Here is a 24,680-nt window from a genome sequence, read left to right as displayed (position 1 = left end):
GGAATCATATCAGATTCTGGCAATACCATAATTTCAAATCATCTCAAAACGTAGTAAAACTTACGTCCAGTTGAAGCCTGCGTCGATAGGAACACAGTACTGAAGTCGGATTTAAAATCAGACGGACGGATCTTTCGTAAATCACCAATCTACAAGATAAAAGGCGTAAGGATTTTTCGTAGTTTCCCAGGAGCTCTTATCGTTTCTTTTGCTGGGAGGAAATGAATGAATTGCAACTTTATATATATATCAATTTGCATGTCTAAGCTACGTGTCCTCTTTTCACATATTTCAGGCGGCGCTTGGGCGGTCAAGAATTACCGCCCGGGCGCGGAATGTTCTGCCCGCACTTGTTATGCACTGGCGCTCGGGCGGTCACAAACTACCGCCCGGGCGCCACATCTTCTGCCCGAACATAATCCTATTGAACACTGGCGCTCGGGCGGTCACAAACTACCGCTCGGGCGCCAACAGGTCTGTAAAAAATATACATAAAGCACATGCTTCACCCAATCTGGTCTCTGAATGGTCCATCTATAATCATATTAATTCAAGATTAATGGAATCAAAATCTCGGGCATTACAGATACTATGGTTACAGGCACACCATGCAATCTTACTACATGATCGATGTACATTTTTGTCATTTTCTTATAAGTACAAGCACGATCTTAAGGAATAAAATGAGCTGATTTGGATAATCTATCCACAATCACCCAAATCGCATCACAACCACGATTAGAACTAGGTAGGTGTGTCACAAAATCCATAGCAATGTGTTCCCAATTCCACTGTGGCACTTCAAGACTATGTAACATACCACCAGGTCTCATTCTCTCAGCTTTAACCTATTGACACGTCAAACATCTAGCCACAAAGTCATAAATCTCTTTCTTCATACCTACCCACCAGTAATGAGATTTCAAGATATGATACATCTTTCTGATTCCAGGATTTACACTGTGTCGACTACAATGAGCTTCGCGAAGTATAGCTTCTTTTATGTCTATTAAATTCGGAGCCACAAGTCTACCATTATAGCGTAGACATCCATCTGAAGCAACACTGAACTTGTATGTTTGATCTGTCTCATTCAATTCTTCCAATCTATGAACATGTGGATCAGTTCTCTGTGCTGCTTTAATTTTAGAAACAATTTGTGGTTCAACTTGAATAGATGAAACTATAAAGTAGTCGCCCCTAGACTGGTAAGTCCATCCCGAAGTTCCCAAATGCTCACGAACTTTTGAAATAGTCAAAGATGCCAACATTTTAGGCTGAACCTTTCTGCTCAGAGCATCTGCAACTTGATTCATCCGCCTTGGTTGGTACTGAATCTCACAATCAAAGCCCTTAAGTAATTCCAACCATCGAAGCTGTCTCATATTCAAGTCGGACTGTGTGAAAAGATACTTCAGACTCTCGTGATCAGAATAAATCACAAATTGTTCCCCGTACAGATAATGACGCCATATCTTCAATGCAAACACAATGGCAGCTAACTCCAAATCATGAACTGGATATCGAGTCTCATGTGGCTTCAACTGACGCGATGAATATGCAATCTCTCGCCCATTTTGCATCAAAACACAACCCAGTCCATTTAGAGAAGCATCTGTACAGACAACAAATCCACCTGAGCCTGAAGGCAAAGCTAGCACTGGAGCTGTGGTCAACTTTTCTTTCAAAGTCCGGAAGCTAGACTCACATTCTGCAGCCCATACAAAACGTCGATCTTTCTATGTCAACTGGGTCATCGGCCTAGCTATTTTAGAAAATCCCTCAGTAAAACGCCTATAATACCCAGCTAATTCCAAAAAGCTTCGAATTTCAGACACATTTGTTGGTTTAGGCCAATTGATAACAGCTTCAACTTTACTAGGATCAACAGATACTCCTTGTCCTAATATAACATGGCCTAAAAATAAAACTCTGTCCATCCAGAACTCACACTTCGAAAATTTGGCATACAACCGCGCTTCTCTGAGTGCCTGAAGGACTAGTGCCAAATGTTCTTTGTGCTCTGTTTTTGACTTAGAATAAATCAAGACATCATCAATAAATACAATAACGAATCTATCGATGAATTCTCAAAATACACGGTTCATTAAATCTATAAACACTGTGGGTGCATTAGTCAAACCAAACGGTACGACTAGGAATTCATAGTGTCCATAACGTGTCCGAAATGCTGTCTTAGGAAGATTTTCCTCTCGGACTCTGAGCTGATGGTATCCAGAACGAAGATCAATATTGGAATACACAAAAGTACCTTGTAACTGATCAAACAAGTCGTCAATACGTGGCAGATGATACTTATTCTTCACAGTAGCCCGGTTCAACTGCCGATAATCGATGCACATTCTCATCGTTTCGTCTTTCTTCTTAACAAACAATATTGGAGCTCCCCAGGGAGACAAACTTGGTCTGATATAGCCTTTCTCCAGTAAATCATGTAGCTGTTCCTTGATTTCTTTCAACTCTGTTTGAGCTAAACGATATGGTGCTCTAGAAATAGGATTCGTCTCTGGTATCAATTCAATGCTAAGATCTATTTCCCTTTGAGGCGGAAAACCTGGAATCTCATCAGGAAATACATCTGAAAAATCCTTGACAACGGGAATGTCTGAAACTTTCAATCGTTCTTCCCGTGTTGCATCAAGAGCATAGGTCAAAAATCCTTCATTGTCGATTGACAACAACCTAAACATTTCCATTGCAGATACTAATAGAATTCGAGACTCTGAATCATAACCATAAAAATTCCATTTGCTGCCATAATACGGTCTAAATCTGACAACTCCATGGAAACAATCCACAGTGGCTCGATAATTCGTCAACACATCCATACCCAGAATACAATCAAAATCAGTCATGGCTAATTTGATTAGATTTATTATCATAATATTACCCTCAAATCTAAGTACACAGTTCAAAACTATCTCACAGGACATCAAATATACACCGGCATGAGCAGCAACTGACACAGTATCCAACAAAAGAATAGTAGAAATCTCATGCTCATCAACAAATGCAGCAGATAAAAATGAATGAGATGCTCCTGTGTCTATCAATATGCGTGCAGGATAGTAAAAAACATAACAAATACCTGCAATCATTCCTCCTGGTGCATCCTGAGCCTGGTCCTGAGTCAAAGCATGGACTTGGGATTGCTGTGGCCCTGGAAATGGCTACTGAATAGGACCTCTGGGAGGTGGGTAACTAGACTGCTGAAATGATTGGGTAGGAGCATATGGTCTAAAGGCTGGTCCATGGGGAACTTGACCCAACTGTTGTGGCTGGAATTGCTGTCTCCCTGCATTAGGACATACTCTGGCGTAATTTTCAATCTGACCACAATTATGACAAGTCCCCTGAACTCCTACACATTGGGAACTGAAATGTCGACCACCACATCGGTCACAATGCACAGTGCTAGACGACCAAACAGAACCTCCCCCTCGTGCACTGCCTGAACTTGAGGAGCTGGATTGAGACTTCTTCTTGAATTGCTTTACTTTTGCCCTGTACCTCTGCTGTTTGGGTTGTTGGTATGACTGTATAGGCTGATATGGAGGTAAATCCACTGGCAATGACATACTACTCCCAGATCCCTGAGAAACAGATGATGGACCTGGCTGTGGGTCTCCTCTGAGCAAACTTGCTTCAATTTTCTTCGCCTTTTCCACTGCTTGAATATACGTATTAGGCGATCAAGTCATTACCAAAGTATGAACAGTCCGCTGCAACCCGTGCAGAAAACGTGATAGTTTAGCCTGATCATTCCTAGCAACATGTGGAACATAGGGCAAAAGAGCAGAAAACTGTGAAACATATTCCACCACTGATTTATTGCCCTGCACCAACTGATTGAACTCTTCTTCTTTAGCAGCATCTTATGATAGTGGTGCATATTCTTGGGTAAAGTGAGCACGAAAAGCATCCCAAGTAATAATTTCACCAGAGTCCTTCATTGCTTCCTCTGTGGCTTCCCACCAGAGTTGTGCTCGGTCTTTAAGTTGGTAGATGGCAAGCTTCAATCTAATATATTGGGAATACTCCAACAAATTAAATAGATGATTTATACTTGTCAGCCAGCCTGCTGCTTTTTCGCCGCTCTAATTGCCAAAGAATTTTGGAGGACGTAATTAATGGAACTGAGAAATTATTAACTGCATTCCTCCAACTTTTTGTGTCAGCTGTTCCACTTCTTGCTCAATCGCTACCTGTCTAGCTCCAGGTCTTTCAGGTCGAGGAGGTTCTTGGTTCACTTCTTCTTCAACATTTTGAGCGACTTGTCCTCGAGGTCGACCACATCTACCTCTAATGATATCTGCAAGTCCTCGAACATTTTGCGCCTCAGATTCTTACACTATTTATTTTCCTTTTTACCTCTTCCTCCAGGTGCCATTTTACAAGACACGAGGATTAAATCACCAGGCAGATAACAGGTAAAAGAAACTTATAGGCAATTTCTAAACTACATTCTATGCCTAATCAGCTAGTCATTCTAACGTAGGTAAATTCAAGCAAATCACACCAAATAATTCAAATAAGAGCAAATAGTCAAACACATGTACAATCATGTTATTTGTGTCTAGACTCAAGTGTCCTAGACTCTAATTCGAGCATATCCCAGTTACGATTTGATACCAACTGTAGGGGCCCGTGCTCCTGATTAATATTTAATGACCAAACAACCAGGATTTATTAATGTAAACAGCGAAAGCGATTAAAATTTTTCATTTTGGGCCTACAGAAATTTCGGCATGACCTATTCGTAAATAGGACTTGCCCAAAAAAACAAAACATCACAAATAATATTTATATACTCGAAATAAAGTCATAACATCAATTCACAACCTATAGCCGCACTGGCCAGGACTAAACACATGTAGAGCCGGCAAGGCTCGATCACACAACTATCAATTCAAAACATCGTAAAAATAACAGTACAGCTACACGGGGCATCTCTCCGGTAAATGTATGACTCCATAATATATATATACATATATATATACATATATATTATTAAGATATATATATATATATGTCNATCTTGCTGGATAACCTGCTATGGCATCAAAAACAACCACAACATAAAAAAAAAAACGAGGGGTCGGGCCCCAGTACGACGAACCAGTAATATTACTACAAATATGACTGACATGAAATAAAATCAAGTAAAATGCGATGCAATGCAATGCGTGAAAGGTAACAACCGATAACGGATACCAAACGAAGTCCAAATGAATCGAATCAACAACAGTAACAGTGGCCACCCGTGCCAGGAATGTAGCAACGCAACATCAAGTCGCCACTCATCCATGCACGTAGCATCGAGGGTACGGGAGCTACCCGCTCAGCCCTCATGCAAGTCATCAGAAGTGCTAATCCTACCCACCCGCTCCATTGATGACGCAACAACTCGATAGATCAGTAATAATAGCAATCAACAGAGTCAAGGCTCGAAATGCTATGCACTAATAAGATCAACTCAAATAAATGCATGAATGCAATCACGTATTCACAGTAGCACATAAAGTATGCCACAACTCATTACAAAATACTCAACGTCATCTCACGTCATAATAGACGTCGTAATGAAAACAGTTCGTACGTACCTCAAATGACTTTAATTTACCACAAAATATCTTAAATATTTCTCGAAAACTCCAATCTTGTGGCAAAATTATTTATTGCACATCAATTCCTATCTTAGTTAAATAATCAAGGAATTTATTGAAAGTAATTCCAAAATTCACACTAAATTTCCAGAACTTAAAATTTCAAATCACAACATCTTAACGGTGTCCGACTAGCGCATGTACAGCTCAAAAGTCGAAATATCCCAATTTATAAATCTGAAAATTCGAAATTCAGCAAACTAAATTCTGAAAAAGTCGATAAATTCCTCGAATCGACTCAATAATTCACCTACAATCAATAATACAACATATATCAATTGTTGAAATTCGAATAATTCAAAATACCCAAAATTTCGAAACCCGAAATACCTCAAGGCTTCGAAATAAAGTTCTAGGAAACTTAAACCGAGAGTTTCCTCACAAATTTCGGTGAAAACGATCGATGGTTTCCGACGGGCTCGAAAAGTATCGTGAGATTTCTGTGCAAAATGGGTATCAATGCGTAGCTTGCGACGAGAGCTATCCGAAAATGTATTTACTTTAATTTTTGGATGATCGAAACAGACACAATCGTTGAAAAGAATTTCGAAATTGAAAAAGAAGAAATATGCTGCTTTCGATCGAGAAGATGAAGATGAGGAGAGAGAAACTTCTTTTCTTATTTGCTTAATTATCTTATTTGCTTAATAATAATAATAATAATAAAAAAAAACATGGGTTGGGCCTCTTGTTTGGGCTGGACTCTCACAATTGCACTACATGAAGCAAATCGTGAATGTGTGTGGTTAAAATCAATGACTGAACATATCCAAATTTCATGCGGATTATCATTCGACAAGAAGCCCGTGACACTGTATGATGATAATGCTGCATGTGTTGCTCAAATGAAAGAAGGATATATAAAAATCGACAGAACTAAACATATTCCCTCTAAGTTCTTCATATTCACCCAAGAGCTTGAGAAGAATAAATATATTGATATTCATTACATTCAATCAAGTGAAAACTCATCAAATCTATTCACAAAGGCATTTCCTACTATAATATTCAGAAAGCATTATATAACATTGAGATGCACAATCTATGAAATTTATGAAGAATCGTTCGTGTTAACATGAGGGAGAGTTTACGTGACTGCACTCTTTTTCTCTTACTATGATTTTTTATCCTAATGGATTTTTTCAAGTAAGGTTTTTAACGAGCTAGTATAAAAACACGTAATGAAGACAATCATTGTATCATGATCATCATCACAAGGGGGAGTGTTGAAAATAAGAGTTGAAATTATTGAATGTTGAAAATAAGAGTTGAAATTATTGAATGTTGAAAATAAGAGTTGTAAATATTGAAAATTAGTGTGTGATGATGTATTTATTTTTTGATTATTTCGAAAAAAATTCTATAAATACGCCTCTCAATTTGTGAAGAAAAACACAATTGAATGGAGAAAATTTTATAAAGTGTGTAATTTAATATATTTTATGAGTTTGATATTTTTATTTTTTACCGTAAATTTTTACTTTTAAGAAATATTATTTTATCTCAACTATTACGTATTTATCAATCAAAGTTGGTTTAAATTAATAACCTCATATCACCTACCAAACATGCCCTTTTTATAAAATTCTTTTTAACAATATTTATTTGGAGTGAAAAAATTATCTTGAATTTATAAGATATTGGATTAGTAGCTAGATCTCTCTATATTCTAATACATGTTATCATCAAGTGCTATAAGGATCGAGTTGACGGAGTAAATGAAAATGGATGGAATAGTTAAATGTTTTGACAAATGACAAAAGTTTAATTCTTCTTTTTATCTCATACTTTTTTGGATGAACTTAGAATATTGGGCGCGATTTATATGAAGTGTCATCAACGCGTCCACGTTTTTTGGGCTTTAATTTATTTGAGAGTTTATGCATAGGCCCTGCCTTTGAGGAGTAGTCCTACGACTGCGACGCGAACTTGAATGAAGATGCAAAAACAAGATGAAATTCAGACCCTCCCTATCGACATCGCATTTACTCGTCTCGGAGGTATGTCACTGAATCTGTTATTTATCATTTTTAGATGATTTTTCGGTTAAATTAGAAAAAAGGTTTACACTATTGAAGAATGGTTGGTGGATCGGAAGAGAATTCCATTGGATTGGAGGAAGCGAATGGCTGCTCTAAGGGCAAAGATTACGACTGCGTTTTCTTCACTCCCGAAAGACATTGATCCTTTTTTCCTAACCCTAGACCCCGAAGGTTTTTCATTTCTTCCAATATTAATTAATATATTCCTTCGTAGTTTTTAAGAAATTGTGTGATTTCGGTTTGCAAGCATTATGAGTTTTCAGGGATTGGCTACCTGGAGGCGAAGAAAATATATGAAATTCTTCTCAAGTCGACTGGAGAAAGCCGTAATATATTTGGCCGGCTTTCAGGTCCAGCTGTAAGACACGCAATTTCAGTCTCATTCATAACTATGTGAATTTTGTTCTGCTGTCTGTTTGTGCCTCTGAACTTTTTCCATAGAAGTTGTGACAAATGTTTACAAGTTCTATAGGGTGATTGGGAAACAATAGTGCGTGCTTATGAGAAAGATCATATTTTTCTTGGCGAGGCTGCTCAGATAATGGTCCAAAATGTGAACTATGAAATGTAAGAACAAATGTAGTCTTTTAGGCGGTATTCAGCTTCGAATTAGCTGTTAATAGCCTGTTATATGCTCTCACTTTTATCGTTCAAATTTTGTTTCCATTATGAAGTCCATATCAAAAGAAGCAACTCCAAAAGGCCCAACATCAGCTTGCAGAATTAGAGAGGAAGGAAATTGATATAAAAAGAAATGCTACTCTTTCTGCTGCAAAATATACAGAGGCTTGTCTGGAGTTAGGATTGCAGGTATGGCCAAGGGCCTACAGTGCTGTCATTGCTTTTTTGAACTTTCTTTTTCTATTTTACACGTAAGTGTCCTAACATTGCAGGGTATTAATGTGCGATCTGAGTTGGTAGAAACTGCAATACAATCTCTTCCAAGTATTTTTAGCAGGATCGTAGAAGTACTGAACAATAATTCTGTTTCACGGGCCATTGAATTATACTCAACCTTTGTTAGAGATGCTCATACAGAAAAGAATGTGAGGAAATTGCATATTTATTTACTTAAATGATTCTGGATGCATTTCAATGCATTTGCCATTATTTTGCCACCTTTTTAAGAAATTTTATTTGCAGAAAAGACCTGGGTCGGTTTTAACAAACTTGCAGTATGTTCGTCAAAATCCTCCTTCCCTTCATGTTTCTGCGAGTCCTGAAGTTATTGCTTCTTTATATGCTCGAGCATTCCATCCTGAGCCTGCTGTTATAGCTGGCTCAGCGGACATTTTGTCTGACAGCATTGACTGGGATATTACTTTAGAGAGCTCTCAGATTGATTGGGATATTGGTACTGTGGAAGAAATAGAAGATAACGGCAATGGACTGGGTCCATATGAAATTGTTAATGCCAGTGATATTTCGCCAAATTCTCCTCATGAATATGGTGTTAGGTATCCTCAGGTTTCACCAAATGCAGATGTCTCTGTGGAAGAGATGTCTTGGGATGTTAGTGTTGAAAATGCGCAACTTGGTGGAGCCACAGAACCAAATGTCTCCATGGAATCTGGTACAAGACATCACCACAATAAAACTGAAGAACCTGGAAATAACCATGACAGGAGTCCGCTTATGGAGACAGAATATAGGAATAAGATTCTCGATGACTTATTTGAGGTATCAATGGACACACCGAATTGATTATCACATTGAACCATGACATTGATATGAATCTTGCTGACTAGCTTTCTGTGTGGGGGTTTTTTGTTCACTTTTTTTTAGCGCAACTTCTCAAATGATCTTAACCTGTTATTTATGTTTGTATGCTGATTTATGTTACTTTTTTTTCATTTGTCATTTGCACTACCAACATCAGGCCAAGGCGTTTTTGAACCAGCGATTTCTTGAATTGACGAATGAAGAAACATTATCCTTACAACACCAAGTTCAGTCAGTAGCTCCCTTTGTGCTGCAGCAATACACTTCTGACTCAATCCAAGCAATTGTCACTGATGTCTCTTCGGCCATTTCATTATTAACAAATAGGAAAACTCGGGACCTGATCATGATACTTAATTCTAAAAGGTTTTCTTAACTATTTCATGTGATTCTCTCTCTTTCCTTATCCGATGTGTTATTCTTCCTGTGAGGACTTAGTAACATTTTTGCTGTCTTATGATGTTTGTTGCATCAAACACTGTAGTTCATCGTCATCTTAAACCAAATTGATATGAACCAAATCGTACTTCAGTGTTTAAACTTCTTCATTTGGAATCTGCTAGGCATCATGGCTAATTTGGATAGCCTCAAAATCCTTGCATAGTAACTCGTTTTTGCATTCGGTTTACTTGTTCGTTCTATATACATTTATTTGTACTGACGTTACCAATTGATTTCATTATTAATTCATTTAAAATCACAGATTTTTGGATCGTTTGGTTAGCACACTGGAGGAAAAGAAGCACCATGAGGTTAAGTTAAAGGGAGGATTAGAAGACCTTTACATTAAACGGATGGAGCTTCAGAATTCATTATCTTCGTCGTGGCCAAAGCAGGTTAGCTAAACTATTTCGGAACTTTAAGAAATGCTGCATTTTTCAATAAGCTGATATGATGTTAAATTATTGCATGCTTACTGATACGCGCGATTTTTCCAAGCAAGAAATTGCGATGATAAAACTGAAAATAAACTCATCCACTAAGAAAACTAATCAGTCAGCCAATGATTCAATCCTTTTACGAGAAGAAAGGCACTCCCTCTCTCCCTACCCTAGCTCCAGCTAATGAAGTGTTATGGTCGAAATATGCTATAGGAGTAGTTACTAGCCTCTATCGAGCCACTCAAAGATACACCCAGAAAATCCTGCGGCTGTTTACTTGTATTGTCTTTCCCATTGCTCCCTGTTTAGTATTCGAGATGGAAAGTTCATCCTCTAACATCTCTACTTGTTTTACATCTAATTAAATTTTTATATACTGACACTACCAGACGCCTTCAAGAATTGTTGTTGTGCCCCAAAATTCTTTCTAGCGAAAAGCTTCCTCTTGAACATCTTCGGCATTAGACCATAGATGGCAAAATTTGAAGAATTGTCGTGCACCAAGAAAATTATTAGTAGTGAAACGCTCCGCCAAGGATTAAATCCTTTTACGAGAAGAAAGACATAACCCCTCTTAACAAACTCTGGTGTTACTTCAATTCTTTTTCCCCTTATCCAAGTAACTTCTAGACCCGATATATATGAACCCATAAAAATATGTTATGTCTTCGTGTTTGGGATCTCGTTACGGGACGATGCGGCAGAAAATCTTGCAAGTCGGAAAGGATTTCCTTCTTGTTTTGTTTTCGGCCTTGACGCCCTATGTTGTTTTGTTTAGTTTGAGGCTCGTGAACAAGAGAACCTTGGATCTTGAGAGAGTTTGTGTTTGATAAAATTTCCGATGCTTTCTTTATTCCATTCAACCGAAAAAATATACAAAACTTTTCCCTAATTCAAACTCTAATAGATAAATGCCACAAAGGATAAACCCCTCTTATTCCTATCCTAATTCAAACCAAAAGAACCAAATCCTATCAAAACAACTTAAAAGATAGCAAAACAAAAATACGAAAAAACAGATCTTCAATGCATGTTCAAAGGTTCCTCACAAAATACCACTCTCGAAACTATTCAGTCCCATTCAGTCCCGATCTCCTCAAGTCTCTGACGCTTTCTCATTTGTATTCTCCATTTTCGACTCTTGATATTTGACTTTACCTCCATGCTAGAAATGTTCATATGTTTTTTCACAACTTACGGTTTCTTAGTTTTTCCCCCTATTACCAGACTGTTATATCAAGGGAGAGATCATAATGCTTTTTTGACCTCAAATATAGCATTTTACTCTCTGAGTGCAGGAAGCAGCCCTTGTGAAAAGCAGGGAGTTGAAGAAACTTTGCGAGAGTACCCTTTCAAGAATGTTCGATGAAAGGACTGTCAATATCGTTGGAGAGATCAATACATTGTTAAGCGGTGTAGTTTAAACATATAAAAATCCTGTGCGGACTGAGAACAAATTATGTTGCATCTAAAACATTTGAAACAGACTTGATTGTTGTTACTCAACATGGTAGAACCTTATTTTGTTTCGATGTCATAAACTGCGCTAAATATATTCATTTCACAACAGTTTTGTTATTTCACATAATACATTTAGGTATGCTGAGGAGAACATGTTATGGTGGCACGTCAGAGACAAGCGAGATCAATTAAACAGCAAATAAATGTCATGCCAATCAGCATTACATCACAACACAGAAACCACATAAAGTCTTTGGTCTATCGGGAAATAAATAAATAAATAAACATTTGGTTATTGAAAACACAGGTGGCAGTACCTTAATTCAGGGAAATTCAAAGTGACCAAGTGCATGTACTGAACTGAAGAATCAAAGCCCCCAGACCCCCCGGGTTCACAGAAATTTTTATCTAGGCCCCAGTTCTCCTGTATACTGAGTATTAGAATGAGTAATTGGCCCTGATCCCAGATCAGAAGCCATCACAAGCAGAGTATTAGTAGCTCCACTTTCCTTGAAACTGGGAAGCCCATGGGCTTGGGCCACGGTTGAACAATTGCTGTATGGGAGTGCTTGTAGTGGTGAAAACTGGCCGTCCCAACCCTCAAGCGGTCGCAGCTGGGCTGATTTGACAGAAGAGAGAAAGCACTGCTGGAGTCGCTGAACATTCTTATGATGGTACTACTCCAGGTACTAAATAGGGGAAAACGGACGTGATGGAAGTGTTTATTAAAAAAAACGAGAGTGACTGTAATTTACTTTTTTATCTTTTTTTAAATTTGTTTAAGAACTAATTTTTTCAATTAGTGTATTTAAATTTTTATTTTAATTTTATATATAATAAAATTTATAATTTAATTAAATAAAAAACTTACGCGACCCAATTCCATCCAATTCAACCCAATCCACATCTCACTTCATTCCTTCCCAATCTTCACAAAACATTTCCTTCTTCTCAAACCTTCTTACATCCATTGTTTTGGTTTTTGGCTAACAATGAGTCTAGAAGGTATTTGTCTGCAAGAAATCGAAAGAGAAAAATCACGTATTGATAAAAATCAACTTTTTATTTTGAATTTTACTAGGTCAAGGTGTGAAATCCATACCCAGGAGAGTGGGTTTAGGTGTGGTCGAGCTCTTCACACCTGGGTCGATCTCATCTTCACACCAGGTGTGAAGAAGAGGTGTTAAGATGAGCTCGACCCACCTCGACCCACGACTTGACCCAAATTTTTAAATGAACAGACACTATTTAATTTTAAATTTTGACAATTAATAACAATTTTTTTTACATATTTACTTCCCCATTAAACTTGGAAGAAATCAATTCTTTGAACGTAAGTTAACATTAGGATCAAGATACGTTGAGATTTGTAAGAAGATTGTATCATTTTTTAATGAGAAATAGATAGAATATTTGGTCCAGCATACACAATTCGGTAATTTAATTATATGTGCTAAGGATTATAATAATTTGAATCAATTGTTATGGTTTTTGATGAGTAGACAAACGTATGACAGTGAATGTAATGAATTTTAAATGATATATCGTAAACGACCTTTACGGTTTTTATTGTTAGAGTATTGTTTGTTAACGAGCCTAAATTGTTCAAACTTTTATCTTGAGATACCTGAGGAAGATGAAGTTAGGTGGAGGTTTTTTTTTTTTTTTTTTTTTTTTTTTTTTTTTTTTTNATTAAACTTGGAAAGAATAAATTCTTTGAATGTAAGTTAACATTAGGATCAAGATACGTTGAGAATTGTAAGAAGATTGTATTATTTTTTAATGAGAAATAGATAGAATATTTGGACCAGCATACACAATTCGGTAATTTAATTATATGTGCTAAGGATTATAACAATTCGAATCAATTGTTATGGTTTTTGCTGAGTAAACAAACATATGACAGTGGATGTAATGAATTTTGGATGATATATCGTAAACGACCGTTATAGTTTTCATCGTTAGAGTATTGTTTGTTAACGGGCCTAAATTGTTGAAACTTTTATCCTGAGATACCTGAGGAAGATGAATTTAGGCGGAGGCATTTTGGTGGAAGATGTTGTATAGGTTTGGGGGATTTCATAGATATAATGGATGAATACGAGAATGACTTAGGGGAAGAGATAGACATTGAGAAGTTGAAATTGACCTGTCTTTTGTTTGTGGCAGGTGTATTGGATAGACAAAGAAAAAATAAAAATGATACATCCGATTTAGAATGTATTGGATTAGTTAATAACTTTGATAGTTTTATTAACTATCCCTGTGGTAGAATAGCTTTCGAAGAAGTACTTTATAGACTTAGAAAAGATCTTGAAAGTAAGTTCAGAAGCTATGAAAATTTGGTAGCACGTCGTGAGAATGATCTAGATTTCAGTGGGTACGGTAGCTTCCATATAAGTGGATTTATTATTACAAGTAAATAAATATGGTTCATTATATGAAATATCCTTGTTATTTTATATCATACTAATAAATCATTTTATTTTTTTGTGCTAGATTTTGGATTATGAATATTTTTCAGCAATTGCTGAAGTGTTCGCTAGACGTCGGGAAAGTCTCAATGTACCGATACCTCGGATGTGTCATTAGTTTACTAAAAAATGGAGTAAGAATCATTCTACTTCCATGGATGACGTGAACAAAGCATTTAAAAATATATATATTAAGGTAAATACAAAAAATTCATTTTATTTACTTTTTGTATTATCTAATACATTTTTTTATTAATTGTTAACTAATTTTCATGTTTAATGTTAATGATTAATATATGATATTTTGGGGATCCTCATTCCCACCACGGAGGAGCTGTTGTCTGTGCATTATATGACTAGCCATTTTGTTGATTCTAATAATGTGGTAATCAATCGCATTACGGAGTTGATTAGCCAGGGTATTAAAGTAGTGTGCAGTCAAGATTCATTGGACGACACAGAGGATGAAGTGGTGTACAGCCTGAGGATCAATAGTTTCCCCGGCTATTCACATATACATACTCCATATCATCTCGAGATAAAGTCCAAAAATCTTCTCGGCCATCTGGTGGTCCTTCACACATGAATCAATCGTCTCCTCCATTGACTGACATGAGACATACAACTATGAATATATATCATACATCTCTTGCAGATATGTACGACGTTCGTTTGACAAGTTTGAAGGATAAAGTTGCGACGATGCAAAAGGACCAAGCCGAGATCATAAATCTATTGAAATATATGCAGAATGATATCTCGAGTTTGAAGGATATGTTTGAGAGATTGCCTCCAGTGAGTGCCAATTTTGGTAAGTTTTATCGATATTTATATGATTTTTAATTATTAATATGAAAAATGACAAAATTGTATGTATTATTCTCTCAGATTATGGCAATACATGAAGGCGAACACACGAACAGAATCCATTTATGAGAACGAATGAGGTGGATCTAAATACACCACTTGTGAGCGATCCATCTATGACTCGTGCTTTTGAGAAAACTTCGGGCCATAAGTTAAGATTGCTCACAATGGAGGTAGAGCCTATGACAGATGAGGAACTTCATCATCTTCTTATGAATGATATGATGTCTATGTCTTTTGAGAAGAGAGCTAGAATGTTCGCCAATAGATCGTTGGCTCGAGTAAGTGCTGAGATTAATTTTTGCATGGAAAATACGAGGATATCTGGGCTGTACTCGTCCTACAATAGAACGTGGTTTCTTGAATTGGGAACACGTGCTTGTTGGTTGAATGAGACAGTAAGTTTTTTCTTATTTTATTTTTTGTTTATTACATTGAGTTGGTAATTAACATATTTCACTTTATCACTTTCAGCATATTCAAGAATGTTGTCGAGGGCTACTCCAATTACAAAGGACATACTCACATTTAATGTCACAGGATGTGTCATTGATGGACGTAGATCATCAGCTGGTTTCGAGTGCTTTCAATGAGGGAGGGGGGCAGAATAATATAGAATGTTTGATGCCTTATGTAATAGCAGAAATTGGTGAATGGCTAGCTATTCCAAATAATAAATCCAAAATAATTTTGAAACCATTTCATCTTCCCGGACATTGGGTTTTGATAAAAGTTTTGTCTAACATTAAGAAGATCACAATCATAGATTCAGACCACAGCGTAGATAGGTCGGGCAAGACATTGCTTAAACTTATTAACTCTTTGTCGCTTATGCTTCCACATATATTGGGTGTCAGTGATGCTGAAAGATGGAGTATAATTAGGCCAGATAATTTTCCTATTCAAAAAATCAGGTTAAATTTTTTTATTTTCAAAATTATTATTTCATTATGTTTAGTGTATATCAATGTACATTTTATGTTTGTTTTTTTTATTACAGCGGTGAACGTGGACTTTACTGTTTAGCTGCATCAGCTTATACCTGTTCAGAGAAAATGCCTATCAACTTAACGATGAGAAGATTGAGAAATTTAGGCATTATTGCTGTTGTATTTGAGATAAATTATGGTCATTGGATTAAAACAATTATATGATACTTTATATTGATTTTTAGTTAATTTATGTGATCCATTTAAGAAGTTTTGAATTTTGATTAGAGTTTTATAGTTTCAGTTCACTCAATTTATTTTAAACAATGAAAACAATTCATTGGGTCGAGGACGGGGTCGTGTGGGTATCTATTTTAAACAATGAAACCAATTCACGGGGTCGTGTAGGTCGAGCCATGGAAAGTTTGGGCCGAGCCACACAATTCTCTGAGGCTCGACCCTGCGACCCGATTTGGGTCGTGGCTCGATCCACTCGACCTAATTTTGTGTGGAGTGGGTTAATTTGGGTCGTGGCTCAAATTGAGTATAGTGGGTCGAGCCTTAGTGGTGGAGACCCGTCATGAAGGCTCGACCCATGTTATGGAGGCTCGACGCATTGATATATAATAAACATTTAGTTCATATGCTTCGAGATACATTCAGTCAATTGAACATGTAATGAAATTTGTTAAGAATTTTAGTGTAATTATAATATTTGTTAAGAATTTTAGTCGAGTAAAAATTCAACCCACATTACTAGAATAAGGAATACATTCTTCTACTATTGTAATGAATTTTTTTAACTAACATACTTAAATTATAATATATAACTCATATTAAAATGTTTATGCAAATAAATTTTTTTATATTTATTTATATTCTAATTATATATAAAGTGAATTATAAATTATAACATGATCAAAACTAAAAATCCTGCTACTCGTTCGACCCAAATCGACCCAAACTCGACTCAAACCCTAAACCCTAAACAAAACCCTAAACCAAACCCCAAACACCACCACTCGACCCACTCGACCCAAACCGACCCAAACCTTAAGCCCTAAACCAAACCCCAAACACCAGCACTCGACCCACTCGACCCAAAATCGAACCACTTACCACCCACTCGATCCAAACTTAAAAATCAACCGAACACATTACAGTCTTGTCCACTCGACCCACTCACCACCCACCCGACCCAAAGTTAAAAATTCACCACAAACACATTACATATTAATAAAATCAAATCGACTGTCTTTGAATTCAAACAAATTACATATCATTCAAACATATCTTCTACCAAATTCTCAAACAGATGGAAATTTGTTTTGTTTTTTTTCTTCCACGTCTTCTCTTGATCACAGGTGTTAGTACTAACATATCATCAAGTGGCCACTCGTTCTGATTCAGAACATGATAAATTGTCTCAGAATAGGCTAATGACCATATCATAACATAATAATACTCTGAGCACAAGTCATAAAATTAACATCACAAAAGTAACTCACTGCAATTGCATGAGAACATGTAATCTTGTCGTTATCAAATTATCTACAGACATGTCTCTTCGATTCTAAATCCGCAATGTTATTGTTTGTAGCACTTCGAACATCGAACTCAAGATGGCCCAGCTCATAAATTTGATATCCCCGACCAATATTAAACCTTTCACACAGAATCTACTCAATAGTTGGAGTGAAATTTGTTGATGATGCGACAGATGCATTTCGATACCTTGAAAACCAAGATGTAGTCAATGTCTGCAAAGAATTTAGTAGTGCAATGATTGGAATTTGTCTTTCTTCACGCAATCTTGCATTTATTGATTCAACACCATTCGTTGTCGTAATGTTATACCGAGATCTTGAGCTATATACTCGAGTCCATCGATCCAATGAATCACTTTCATCCAAAAACTTTGCAGCATTGAGATATATTTTCTTAAAATTTTCGTACTCCAAGTCAAAGTCAGTTTGCTTATAAATTTTTGCTAACCGCATAAACATTTCGGTACAAGCCTTCTTTTTGCAACGAATCTTCATATTTTGTGACAAGTGCCATATACCATGACAAGCCAAAGGATATTGATGAAAATCTCCATCTTGTGCTGAGGTCACAGGTAAAGTACCGTCGTACTTTCCTTTCAACCATGTACCATCAATAGATACGATCGACTTTTCTCATGCATCTATATCCTCTTACACATGCACCATATGCTAAAAACAAATACTTGAATCTATCATGCTTATCTACTACTAAATCTCTTATCCTACCAGGGTTCATTCTCTCGACCATTTTCAAATATGAAGGTAGAAGAGCAAAACTTCTTTCAGGATCACCTCTGAAGATATAATGGGCAAGTTGTTTGCCTTTCAAGGCTTTGTAATAGATAATGTCAACTCCCTTATTCCGCATCATTGTCATAATAGATTTTGGTTGAGGTGTTTTCTGTTGTCCCCGAAAATTCTCTACCAACATATCACAAACGACAGATGAGCTGGCTTGTCGATGCCTTTTACGCATTCCTGTCAAGTCACAGTTGTGTGTGTTGCAGTATGTACGAATCACAAAATCTGTTGAGTTCTCTTGTTTTGAAGTCCAAATTCTCCAGCTGCAACCTTTAGTCACACAACGAACCGAATAGATATTTCGAGAAGATTTAACACTTTCAAACTCAAAAGACGAGTTCAAAGCAATTTTGGATAGAAGTCTCTTCACTTCAGTCTTGCTTGAAAATCTTTGATCAATAAATAAGTTGGAACCATCTGTAAATGAATATGTATCATTGTTAGCTTGAACATGAGTCTTAGTATCATGAGTTACACTAATGTGGTGGATGTTCACATCATTATCATCCACATGCAATGCATCTATATCCTCCACATCATTTTCTGTGCTTCTCACATCATTCTCTTCCATATTTTCAGTTGAAGTATTTATATCTTCTAATAAATCATTATTGGTACAATGGTCATTTGAGACAAAAGTTCTATCAAAATAGTGATCATACAAATTTGTTTCATCATCGACACACTCATCATCCAAATAAGTCACATTTAAATTCGGTGACATAATATTTTCACTTTCAAAAATATCAAGAGAAACAACACTGGGTTCAAATTCGACATGAAATACTGGTCTTTCTTTTGCACATCCAAAATATAAGTATGCTTCCAAATTATTATCGTCCTCAATATAAATTGGACGAATATTGCAATGCTTCACATCATGAAGATAACTTAATTTCAATTTTTATGTGCCAACTAGATTCATAATTCTGTATATCTCACTCTCTCTATATTCAATAGAATAAATATCAGAATCCAAAGGAATCGCTGCCCACTTACCACTCGGCCATGAACACCATTTAAATATATTATCTTCTTTAATTTCTCATTCGCCGTTGTACTCAAATAGAATATTTTTTGGCATAACCAACAAAATATAGATAAGAATATTATATTATAGACAAAATTATTTATTTAAAAGAATATGTTATATGAAAGAGATGAGTGCTTAGGCGCTACAAACTAGCGCAGCATCGCCTGAATTTGCGAAGCTCAAGCGCCTATGCGCTACAAACTAGCGCCGTAGATCCTGCATTTGCGAAGCTCAAGCACCTAGGCGCTACATATACAGCGCCCTAGTGCTAAGATCACAATATGCAACACTCGACCCATGAATTGCAACATATACACATCACTCGACCCCATGAATTGCAAGCTCATCCAACACATTTGCAACCTCAACCAACACATCAATCACGACCCACACATCACTCAACCAACACATCACTCCACCAACACATCACTCGACTCACACACACGAGGTGTGAAGAGCTCGACCTACTATTCACACCTGGGTCGAGTCGAGTGTGATGTGCACCTCGATCCACACACGAGGTGTGAAGAGCTCGACCCACTCTTACACCTCGACCCACCTGGGTGGAGAGATGGGAAGCTCGAACCACACACGACCCACACGTGCTCGACAAACACACGACCCAGATCCAGCACACACGATCATGCTCGACCCACACCAGCACACTCCATCCACCTGCTCGACCCGCACAATCAACCCATACTATATTTCTCGACTGCAAATACTCACACAAACTCCACCCACAAAAATTCTAACAAAAAACAACCAGAAATAAAATGAAACAAATCTAGTTACTACAACATAGCATTCGAGTATATACTTACTTCTCTTACAAATTTTCAAATGATTTTTGATTATTTTGCTATGAAGAAATTGTGAAAATAAATAGCCGAGTTATCAAAAAGTCCTTATTTTTCTCGAAAATTGATTAACGGTTTAAAATACAACTCGACATATTAAAACACCTCATTTTCAAAAATTTCATTTAAAATTGACTACACATTAAACAATTAAAAATAATTATTTAATAAAATATTTTCCCTTATGTAATCACCGGTCTCCGCTCCTCAATCGCGTCTCGAATAGACTTTAAAACACAGTTTTATCCATTCATGTAGACATGTAAATTTTAAACATGGAAACATGCACTATCAAAGGCCAAATTCATCTACAGACAATTCCCTACATGTTTGCTATTTTGAGCGAAGTCAAATTCGGAGATTAAAGTCGTGGATCATAGCTTTCAAAGAAGACCATGAAATTGAAGTTGGATGAGACAAAAACTACTATTACAACTACATGACAATGATAAAATTTTTTTACCTTTTCTCTCATTTGACCTATAAATAAAGGCCTTGTGTTAGCTTGAGGAGTATCCTATCTCATTGTAAAATAAAATGTGTGTATATTAGTGTGAAAATAAAATTTTTAAGTTACAATATATTTTCTTTCATTTTTCCAACTATGCGTGATAATACTAGTGTTGATCAAAAGTAAGTTAATGGTAAGCTAAATCTAATATGTTAAGGTGAAGAGCAAGAATTCTTGGTGAAGTAAGATTGTTTATATTTTGTATATTCTTTCTATATTTCATTCATTTAGCTAACATCTTTTTATTGTAGGTATAAAACGAATTATTTGTTGTTATCAATTTACATCAAATGCTTGGTAACATTTACTTTATTGCAACTAACATTTACATTATTGCATCTCACACACACACACACACACACACACACACAGATATATATATATATATATGCTCTGCCGATTGTTTTAAATTTCGTTAATCCGATAATTAATAGTGAAACCATATTATATACATGTATATTTACTTATTTTATTTTTGAGACCATTATAGTGGTTTTCTTTCATGCTTTTAATTTTTATTAAACAATCTTATGGAACAAAAGATTAATCTTTAAACCCGGACAATCTCATAATTTGTGTATTTCTCGTTTTCATTAAGTTTTTAAAATTAAAATTGTAAACATATTCTAAAAAATAATAATAATAAAACAAAAACAAAATATGTAAGATAATTAAATTTAAACTTAAAAATATCCTCTCCATAGTACAATCTCTTATTTACTAAATATATTACTTGCAGACAACCTACACTTGGGTAAATAACAATTTAAGTTGTAGCAATCACCATCTTCATCAACTCTTTTCGGTGGAGTCCAACCATTGACAACTCGTTGTCATGTTCTTTCATCTACGGATTTGATAAAAAAAATTTTTAGTTTGACTTTCAGAATAGCATAGTTTGATCCATCCAAGACAGGTGGTCATAGTGCAGTATTGACAAGTGACATGTCTATTGAATTTTACTTGTTAAACAAAAATAACCATAATCTTATTTCGTAACATCAAAAGTTGGCTCTGATACCAAGTGAAAGTATTCTGTTTAATATGAATGGTAATAATTGTATGTGTCAAATAATTGTTGTCTTGGATGTTATAACAACACTGTGTGACAACATACAACGGAATAATATAACACACAAATAATTAAAATAATATAGTGATAATTATGTATAAGTGAACACACTTATGCGATATCTCATGCCAAAATAATCACTAGAAAAGAAATCGAGTTTACAAAAACAATACTAGTGAAAGACGGAAAAATTATCTTCCTTTTAACAAGTCAAGGAAGTAAATTGCATCATAAAAACTCAATAACAAAAATAACCAAAACATAAATATGCAAATCTGTGCAGCCAAATTCGGAGAAACAAAAAATTTTTTCAATCAACACTTTGTACGAGTGTTGTCTTCAAATGTCTCCAATACGTCATGACAACACTATGAAACAGTGATGCTTCGTCTTTGTGAGTTTTTCAGAAAATTCTCTCATGTATTGCTTGCCTCGCTTCTGTAAAACCTTTGACCGACTCATCTCTTGTGCATCAATTATTCTTTAATATATATAGGCTTGTGTTGATCTTGATAAAATTCTTTATATAGATTCCTACAAAATAAGGAAAGTAATATTTCACTAGGAAACAAATTTTTTTAAATATTAAATATAAAATCTTGAGTTTAAGAAATTTAATATTCTAGAAAAATAAATTTTTATGCAAAATTTTATTAAAAGAAAAACAATTTAAGATATAATTTTTTTTCTTGCAAAACAACACATTTTCTTTTAGGATACTACTGACTTGTCGATATATTTGTATCCTCAGACGATCGCTATTCATGCATATGGTCGATACATGCTTAGATTTTTAACCTTCACAGACGTATTTCCAGATATGCCTAACAAGTAGCCAACAAAACATATTCGGACGCAAAACATTTTAAGTGGTGTTTCTTATATAAATTAATTATGCATTTGGGCGAATTTGGTACTAAAAAGGCCCAAAACAATATATGATATGATAGGAAATTTGCTGGTACGACATTAATTTCATTAATTGTTTGAGTTTTATCATTATTTTCGATACAAAAACTCATGTGAGACGTGTTAGAATAGGTGTCCGGCAAGTCAACATGTGGCTCGAGTTTTATTGACTCTAATGTAAAAAAATATTTATTTTAATAATATTTTACGATTTTATTCGATTATGGCATTATACTTTATCTGTATACCCATGCAAGCTGCATAGATAAAGTCCTTGAATATACAATAGGTACCATGAGGTCTCTGTCGCAACGTAAGATCATGAAACTCATTAGGAAGCGTACTATATATTCTAAAAAGGTTCTTAGTCGATTCAGCCGCCTAAAACGAGGATAAATGTCGTTCAAGCTCAAGACTAGCATCTGTGATCTAAACGTCATGTTTCATTGGCACGATCATGTAGATGTCCATTCACACGGATGGCTGATCATATGATTATGCACTGAACAACCTTCTCTCGGACTGTCCAAGTAGTTCTCATTTATCGAATGGAATAGTCCGTAATTATGGTTATACACCATTAGTCCTTTGACCCAAGATAATATAAGGGCTATATGTACTAGCATGCACTTTGATCCGTTTATCGACTTCATCGAGGGTCATCAGGTGACGAGATTGGGTGTAGTTTTGAAATACGTAGGAGCAAATGCATTGTAATCGGGGATTCACCGTTTGCCTACGGGTGAAGATATCCTATGTGATCTGATGAGTTAATAGTGAAAGGAGTCTCTGGCCGGAGCAAGAAATGTACTTTAGAGAAAGCTGTTTTCCTAGTCGCACATACCATGACACTATTAGTACTCACAGATAAATTATATCGTTATCGAATTCATATGCAACTCTCGATATACCAATGATTGCAGATTCGATCGGGATATATATGTTGAAAGAATCGTACTGTACGCTAACCATGACTAAAGGTTCTTGCAAGCACTATCAGTGATACCTAGGGGATCATGAGACGATGCTACTTAACGCTCTTACCATGATCCGATAGGTGCAATCAGATATGAGTTCTAACATTCTTGATAAAGGAGTTGATGAAAAAAATAGGGTTAACCAGGGTAGATCCGAATAAGAATAAATATTATTTTGAATCACATGGGGATATGAACTCATGGCTAGCTATATCTCTGAACCATTGAGGGTCACACACGTATCGGATTCTGTGTTCCCGTTGAGATAGTCAAATTTCAAGGAGTTGGAATTTGGAGGCTATCGTTTGATGAAGATCAAACTGGAAGCTTATAAAAAGGTTTATGATATGATTCCATAGGATGGAAGAAATGAATATTAGCATGATTGCTAATTATGGAATGAGAGTGAACTGCCTGTTTTGTGAAGGAGTTCACTAAAACTGGTAGCTGCCCAATATGGTAAGTGAAAATTTTTGTTTTCGAAATTTTTTTTCATTATATGAACGAAACTTGTATCCTTGATACATCGGCACTCTCGGATCGTCGATTGGGGTTATAATGAGTTCGGAATAATTTATTTAGTGAATTGAAAATTTATTAATTAAATGATTGTGCTAGTAGTGGCGATTACTAACATGCACAAATTCTCATAAATATTCTAGAAGTGTTTAGAATTAAATTAACCAAGATGTTAATTTTATAAATTAAATAATGATTATTTAATTCAATTTATGTACATATACATGTATATATTTTATATGATGATATAAAATATATGTATATGATATTAATATATAATGTATTATTAAAAGTTAACAAATACATTATATATTAATTAAATGAGAGTTTTAATATAATGATATATGTAGAGTCCTTGTGGAAGAGGGAGTCCTACACCATAAGAGGG

The 24,680-nt window shown here is 35.7% G+C and overlaps 2 protein-coding genes across 3 annotated transcripts; one reads left to right on the top strand and one right to left on the bottom strand.

Moving 5' to 3' along the window:
- Positions 1-671: 671 nt before the first annotated feature.
- LOC140961731 (uncharacterized) lies at positions 672-1,316 on the bottom strand. Its single transcript, XM_073420399.1, has 2 exons — positions 960-1,316; positions 672-848 (listed from the first exon to the last, which is right to left on the bottom strand). Exons 1-2 carry the CDS (start codon positions 1,314-1,316, stop codon positions 672-674), a joined length of 534 nt encoding a protein of 177 aa, XP_073276500.1.
- Positions 1,317-7,532: 6,216 nt separating this feature from the next.
- Positions 7,533-12,346, top strand: LOC140961622 (CDK5RAP3 protein homolog). Of its 2 annotated transcripts, none has more exons than XM_073420266.1 (10): positions 7,533-7,687; positions 7,766-7,900; positions 7,993-8,087; positions 8,202-8,296; positions 8,404-8,539; positions 8,623-8,775; positions 8,873-9,409; positions 9,609-9,817; positions 10,155-10,287; positions 11,930-12,346. In XM_073420266.1, exons 1-10 carry the CDS (start codon positions 7,621-7,623, stop codon positions 11,936-11,938), a joined length of 1,569 nt encoding a protein of 522 aa, XP_073276367.1. In that variant the 5' UTR covers positions 7,533-7,620; the 3' UTR covers positions 11,939-12,346. The 2 variants fall into 2 exon arrangements, with proteins under 2 accessions (XP_073276367.1, XP_073276366.1); XM_073420265.1 differs by lacking the exon at positions 11,930-12,346 and adding an exon at positions 11,631-11,864.
- The last annotated feature ends 12,334 nt before the right edge of the window (positions 12,347-24,680 follow it).

Source organism: Primulina huaijiensis, chromosome 16 (genome assembly GCF_012295235.1).
Source record: "Primulina huaijiensis isolate GDHJ02 chromosome 16, ASM1229523v2, whole genome shotgun sequence".
Taxonomy (NCBI): domain Eukaryota; kingdom Viridiplantae; phylum Streptophyta; class Magnoliopsida; order Lamiales; family Gesneriaceae; genus Primulina; species Primulina huaijiensis.
Note: the sequence above shows the minus strand (reverse complement) of the source record. Positions and strands in the feature narration are given on the sequence as shown.

Coding starts and splice junctions, on each gene's coding strand:
- LOC140961731 (XM_073420399.1), bottom strand. CDS start 1,316: ATGAATCAAGTTGCAGATGCTCTGAGCAGAAAGGTTCAGCCTAAAATG. Junction 849..959: donor CTCATTGTAGTCGACACAGT/GTAAATCCTGGA, acceptor ACGTGTCAATAG/GTTAAAGCTGAGAGAATGAG.
- LOC140961622 (XM_073420265.1), top strand. CDS start 7,621: ATGAAGATGCAAAAACAAGATGAAATTCAGACCCTCCCTATCGACATC. Junction 7,688..7,765: donor CGCATTTACTCGTCTCGGAG/GTATGTCACTGA, acceptor ACACTATTGAAG/AATGGTTGGTGGATCGGAAG. Junction 8,776..8,872: donor ATGCTCATACAGAAAAGAAT/GTGAGGAAATTG, acceptor TTTTATTTGCAG/AAAAGACCTGGGTCGGTTTT.